At 58.1% G+C, this 6237-nt stretch overlaps 1 protein-coding gene across 5 annotated transcripts in view; it reads right to left on the minus strand.

Annotated features, from left to right (window-relative positions):
- Positions 1-6237, minus strand: part of FYCO1 (FYVE and coiled-coil domain autophagy adaptor 1) — a 61442-nt gene that overhangs the window by 19781 nt on the left and 35424 nt on the right. For 4 of the 5 annotated variants that reach the window (XM_045297620.1, XM_045297618.1, XM_045297619.1 and 1 more), the window contains exons 10-14: positions 5994-6112; positions 4748-4915; positions 3907-4056; positions 3035-3246; positions 489-621 (exon numbers count right to left, since the gene is read on the minus strand). In XM_045297620.1, the coding sequence (XP_045153555.1) occupies positions 489-621; positions 3035-3246; positions 3907-4056; positions 4748-4915; positions 5994-6112 (782 nt within the window). The remainder of the gene's footprint in view (positions 1-488; positions 622-3034; positions 3247-3906; positions 4057-4747; positions 4916-5993; positions 6113-6237) is intronic. The other variant, XM_045297622.1, reaches the window with a different exon arrangement.

The following is a 6237-nucleotide window of genomic DNA, read 5'->3' on the forward strand; positions in this document are numbered from 1 at the left end:
TCTCTCTCTCTCTCTCTCTGCACTCAGTCACGCATGCGTGCCCACACACATATAACTCTGCTTTTAGAACCTGGGGTTTGGGGGCAAGGTTTAGCTGGAACTAAAGTGAATTCTTGGAAAACACGTCTACCCAAGACAACCAGACTAAATCCCAGCTTCCTTTCTCCCGACCCCATTACCATGCCTATCTGGTGGATCCCGGAGACAAACAGGGTTGGCAAGGTGTGCCAAGTTGCTCTGAGCACAGCCACCAAGGGCAGGGCGGTGCCAGCTCCCCGGGGATCCTGGCGGCCAGGAAACCACTGATGCAGCCCGCAAAGTGTGTGGCAGGGCTCAGCACTGGCCCTGCACAGGGTGGGGGGTGCCCAAGTCCTGTCTGAGGACCCCTCCCTTCAGTACCGACAGCCAGGCCTGCGGCCAGTCTGGATTTCCCGGTGTGTTGAGGCAGCAGTCACCAATGACTTAGTAGGGAGAACACGTTTACTCACTGTTCGCCCAGGCTTGGGTCCAGAGCACCGGCTTCAGTGGGCGTCTCAGGCAAGGAGGAGCCCGACTCCTGAACCTGGCAAAGCTCCTCATCGGTGATGATGTCAAACACGGCATCGTCGGGAGGCCTGTAGTCTGCGTTCGCATGAGCGGGAGCAGAAGAGAAGACACACACAGACATACCGGGCGTTATGCATGGCTGGGCAGGAGCTCCGGGGGATGTGCGGGAGAGGAAGCAATCCACGGGGACACTCGGTAATCCGCGCCCAACGGACAGCTAGTCTGCCCACATAGGAGAATGGTGGCAAGGCAGACTCAGGGACCGAATGCATGAAACTGACGCGTGGCTTAACGTAGCTCAACCTCTCAAAGGCAGGGGGACTCACAGAGGTCTTGGCACGTTTCTGAGGACCCTCACTTAGAAGCAGAGGCACATCAGCAAAGAGCCTAACGAACCAGGAAACACCCTCCATCGCCATGACTCCTCGCTCCGTGAGACACACGGCCGCACTCCTTTGCGCCTCTGTGCAAGCAGCATCCTGCCTGGTCTGACATCACCCCGATCCACTGAGGGCCGGGACTGGCAGCCGCCAGGATGCTCTGACCAGGCTCTGCAGGCCACCCACAGAACACTAGCTGCGTGGTGCCCCATGCAGTCGGCTTCTACCCGAGTCCCCTCCTGCACATGTCATGGAAAACACACCGGCAGGTCTGAGGCAAACCAAGCACATCCAAGAACTGAGGAAGCAGGACATGTCAGAAACCAAAGCCAGTGGTGATGAGTCAGGAGCAAAGGTCCCCGGCAGCTTCACGTGGTTCATGGGAGCTACCTGCTCCCAGCGGGCCCTGGACGGGACTCCTGAGGGCAGGCAGCGCTTTGCCCTGCCTGAAGTCTGCATACTGGTGGACCGGAGCAGCAGGCCGGAAATGGGGATCAGGGGTTGGCTTCTCTCCATGAGTGCAGCCACACCCCAGAACCTGGCAGAGTGGGGAGCAGAGGCAAAGGAGAGCAGGGAAATAGGGACAGGGACTCAAAGTGTGTCCAATGAAATCACAATCAAACCGCACAGGGACTTTTTGTAGAAAATGCCCGATTCTGACGTTTCTACGGATGGAGCAGGAAGGGCCCCTGGAGTAGTTAAAACTTGCACAGGAACCAAGGTGGCGGACTCACTCTACCTGTAAGGGTTCCTACACACCTACAGTGATCACCAGAGCGTGGTGCCAGCCGAAGAATGTGCACATGGACAGCAGAAGGGCGTCCAGAACAAGACAGGACAGCTGGTTGAAGAAGTGGAAGCCCCGGGCTGGGGGCTGGATGGGGGGATCTGGGGAAGGGAAGACAATGCCCAGCAGGAGAGAGATGGGCAGGAAAAGACAGACACCAGGCAGCACATCTAGAGGTCTGAAGAGTTGAATGAGAAACCGTTGGTCTCCCCGAAAACTTGCCACTGACTCACAAGAAGAAGTTATTATTTAAAAAACAAAACCAAACCCAGTTGTTCTCGCTGGAAAATACTTTTGAAGCACTGGCAAGAAAGAAGTTCTACTCATCCTTGCACCATCCATACACGTTAACTCAAGATGATCAGAGGCCTCAGTGGATAAGCAGAAGCTGTAAACCGTTTGGGAGAAAAGAAGAGTCCTGGGTTTAGGCAGAGAGATAGGACGCCAAAAGGGAAAAACAACTGACCCACAAGAGGAAGAGATGGATCCATCGGACTCATCAAAATCAACATTTGCTCTTCAAAAGACCCGCCTCCTTTCTGGGGGGTGGGGACAGGCGGAGTGTCTATCGATTCAGAAAAATGTCTGATAAAAAAACCCCCCAAACCCCAAAACTTGCAACCATAAAAGGACAAAGATTTGAAGATTTAGCCAATAAACAGACAACGCTGAGCAAAGCACAGCCCTCTCCCCACACAGTTCTCCATGTCTACTGAAAAAGCAACGGGTGTGATGACCCCTCGTTCAGCAAGATAGGGTTCCAAAAAGCCAATGGGCTGAATCCAGGCAGAGCCAAAGAGGCTTCACCAGGGAACAGGTTCATGGAGGGCGTGTAAGGCCCACGTCTGCCTCTGCCACCTCAGCTCTGCAGCCAAGCGGGCAGCAGCTGTGGGAGCCAAGTCCCGCTTCCTTGACTGGGCCAAGCAAGCGGGCACACAGGAGCGCACATCCATCCTCCCTGGTCAATTAAGAGTGTGACCTGCAAGGAGAGTGGGGAAGATGTTGCACACACAACTTCTGGTGTTGGGTTCCTCTGGGAGAGAGCAGGCTGGATACCAGGGCCGAGACTCTGGGTGACAGCAGATCCCAGTGGGTATACCTAAATTAAGGAGCACACGGAGCTCACCCTAAATCCCACTGAAGCATGCCACGGGAGTATTCCTTTTTCATGTCTCATGCAGTCCTAATTGCACCCGAAAGTCTCCAGTTGTGGACAACAGATTTGTATCCGATATCGTGCCCCAATTTGGGAAACAGTGACTGAAGCTAACCACCCACAGGGAGCTGGGGCGTACACTACGGGCAGCTGCAGGAGCCTGACCTTGGCCTCTGGTGACCTGGTGCCCAGGCTCGGCAGTCGGCAGCGTGGGGCTGGGCTCTTCCTGGCTGTTGCCCGAGCTGCTGCTGTCAGGAGAGCCAGGCCCCTCGTTGAGCTTCCGGAAGCAGGCCCGGCAGCAGCGCTCCTTCTTGCCGCTGTGCTTGCACAGGACGTAGTTGTTGCAGCAGTAGTAACAGAAGATGCGGCCACATACCCTGGGGAGGATGCAACACAGGGGGGCTGTAAGGCTCAAGTGGGCTTCGATCAGAGTGGAGCTGGGTGCTGGGGTGTGGATGCTACAGGGCCCTCGTCGGGCCTGCCTCTGCTCCCCTGTCAAGCGCAGAAGTAAGGCGCTCTCATGCTGCTGAAACTAGGAGACCATTTTATCTGCTAACATCCTTGGAGGCAGGAAGCAGCAGTGTGTGGCTGAGCCCACCTTCCCCAACACACAAATGCAGGCGTGCCCTCTACGCTGTTGGCACCAAGCGCCACAGAGGAAGGAGATCACAACCCTCACTAGCAGGGCCAGACACCTGCCCCCAGCCTCAACCCAAGCTTCACTTTGCCTCCCTTCCCGGGGCCTAGCAAGGCCTGCGCCCTGCCAGGGTGTGCCAATGAAGCATGTCTCCGCTGGAACCTTCCCGCTGAGCGAAGAAGGCCCATGGGTTGCTGGCCTGTGTGCTTTCCCAGCTCTTGGAGCTGGGGTGGGGGGTTATCCTCCTCAGCCCTGCCTGAACCTTCTGATTAAACTCTCCAGTGCACCCTTGCCGAGCCCTGTGTGTCCTGCCAGGCCTCTGACCAGCAGGAGCCCACACCAGCCCTTCCCCTGAAGGGGGCCGGCAGGGTGTCAGGAACCCCGGGTGCTGCCCGCTGACCTGCAGTGGTGCCGCCGCACCATCCAGCTGAACTCCCGCTTGCAGTCCAGGCAGTGGCTGGCCTCGGTGTCGCCGAGCCACCGCTCCTCGGCGCTGAGCTTCTGTTGGAATTCCAGGGCATCGGACTTCTGCCAGAGAGCATCTTTGTCCCTGGGGCGACCACGGTGGGACAACAGGGGGAGGAACCGTGAGAAGAGCAGAACAGCCCGTGACTCACTGCAAAGGACTGATGCCATACCTCTCGGCCCTGCGAAGGCAAGCTCTCCCACTCTAGACACCCCAGACCCCGTCCCTCCACCCAGCCCAGTCTGGGGGCTGCGCCACCACACGTGCTGATGCGCCCCTGCGGGGCCCATGGAAGCAGACCAGAGAGGGCTCTGTCCGCTGAGTGACAGCTTAAGGTGCTGTCATGAAGGCTGTGGGCTGCAGGCACACTGTATCCCTGTCCGTCCCCCCGCATCCATCGGACCACCTTTAGATTCCAGTGATTATAACTAATCCAGTTACAACTAATCCTTGGGGAGCAACCCCAGGCAGGGACAGAGGCATGAGGCTTCCGAGAGAGGGGCAATGGCACCTGTATCTGCCTGGGGGACTAGGCGTGTCATGCAGAGGCTTCCTAGCACCGCTGTCCTTCCCAGTGGGAGGTGGCTCTGGGCACCATGTGCCCCATAGTTACGCACCCACCAAGGATGTGGGCCCTTAGACTGAGCTGGTGCAGCACAGGGCAAGGGGCACAGCACCTGTGTCTCTGGGACCATCCAGCTTTTAAAGGCCATGTGCGCACCAAAGAAAAACCCCAGAGGTGGGAAGCCCCGGCTACCCACGACCCCTCAGCCACCTGAGCAGCTCAATCAGCCGCTCCTCCAGGTACTGCTTGGTTTTGTTCAGGTCGTCCAAGTCAGCGAGCATCTTCTGGTCATTCTGCTCCCGCGTGGCCACCTCCTCACACAGCCGGCTGTAATACTCCTGGAATTTTGTCGTGGCCTTCTCCAGATCCTGCTGCGTCCTGGTGCAGAAGGGCACGGCTCCTGCTCATTCACCATGGCTCCCCTCGGGGCTGACCCAGGCCTCCAGTGCCCCAGAGGTATGCACCGCCTGGTCCTCCAGACTCCCCTCCTGCACCTAATGCCCCAGCCTCCCCAGCTCCCCAAGGACAGGGGGGGCTCTGGGAGGTCAGGTTGACCAGTCTGCTAGGAGCACCCCATGGGAACCTAGAGCTCACTCTAAGATCGCTGTTGAAGAGAGACACTGAGACCAGGCGTTCTAACCCTATTGTACCCCCTCACATACTTGCTGTGTTTGTGTGCCGCCCGAGCCTCCTCCGAGCCTCATCTAGAAAACGGGGTTAATAACATCTACCTGAAAACTGCCAGGACGATTAAGCGCTCACATACAGGTGCAAAGTACTGGAAACAGTACCTGGCACATGGTATGCATTACTGAAAGGGCTGCTGGCACCAAGGAGCCCTGGTGGCCCAGGGAGCTAGGCCCTGGGCTGCCAACTCTAAGGGTGGCTACAAAGCTATCTGCTCCCGTAAAATTGAGCACAAGCTTGCGCCAGGTCGCTCTGAGCTGGAACCGGCAGTGGCACGGGGTTAGGTCTGGGGTTTTGTTTTCACTGCTAGGGTGCCCGTGTGCTGCAGAGGTTCAAGCGCTCCACCAGGTTGGCAGCCCCAACTCACCGCTGCTCTGCACAAGGAAGGTGTGGCAGCCGCTTCTGTAGAGATCACAGCCTTGGCGGCGTTCTACTCTATCCTATGGGGTCACTGGGGGTGGCATCGCCGCGGCGACAGTGGGTTTGGCTTGTTTGGTTCTCACCATCACTATTATTAAAGCCCAGCTTCCCTTTCCTCGTCACTGTTCTACAGCCCGGTGTTTGTGGCTGAGAGATCAGCGTGCAGCCGGCAGAGAGGGGAGCTCACTCTAGGTACTGGGGCAGCTGCCTGGTGCAGACAGACAGGCTTCCCAGGGCATTCGTGGGGCTCAAGTGCATTCTGTGTGTGGTCTACCCAGGGTGACTATCGGCCAGGCGCCCCCTTCCCTGCAGCCTGCGCAGCGGCGGTGGGGTGGGCGGCGTGACTGACCTCTCCAGGTTCTCACGCAGGGCGGCCCCCTCCTCGTCCTTCCGCAGCCCTGAGGCCTGGCACTCTGCGAGGCGGTTGCTGGCGCTTCTCAGCTTCTCCCTCAGCTCTGCCTGGGTGGCCTGCCATCGGGGAGAAGACACTCAGGTTGGCAGAGTGCTGAGGGTACTGTCTGCGCCGTGTGGCTGGGTCACGTGTAGGTGGTGTGTGTGTGTCTGCGCCGTGTGGCTGGGTTACGTGCAGGTGG

This window comes from Echinops telfairi, unplaced genomic scaffold, assembly GCF_000313985.2.
Source record: "Echinops telfairi isolate 266 unplaced genomic scaffold, ASM31398v2 ScPeMD7_7420;HRSCAF=8458, whole genome shotgun sequence".
Lineage (NCBI taxonomy): Eukaryota > Metazoa > Chordata > Mammalia > Afrosoricida > Tenrecidae > Echinops > Echinops telfairi.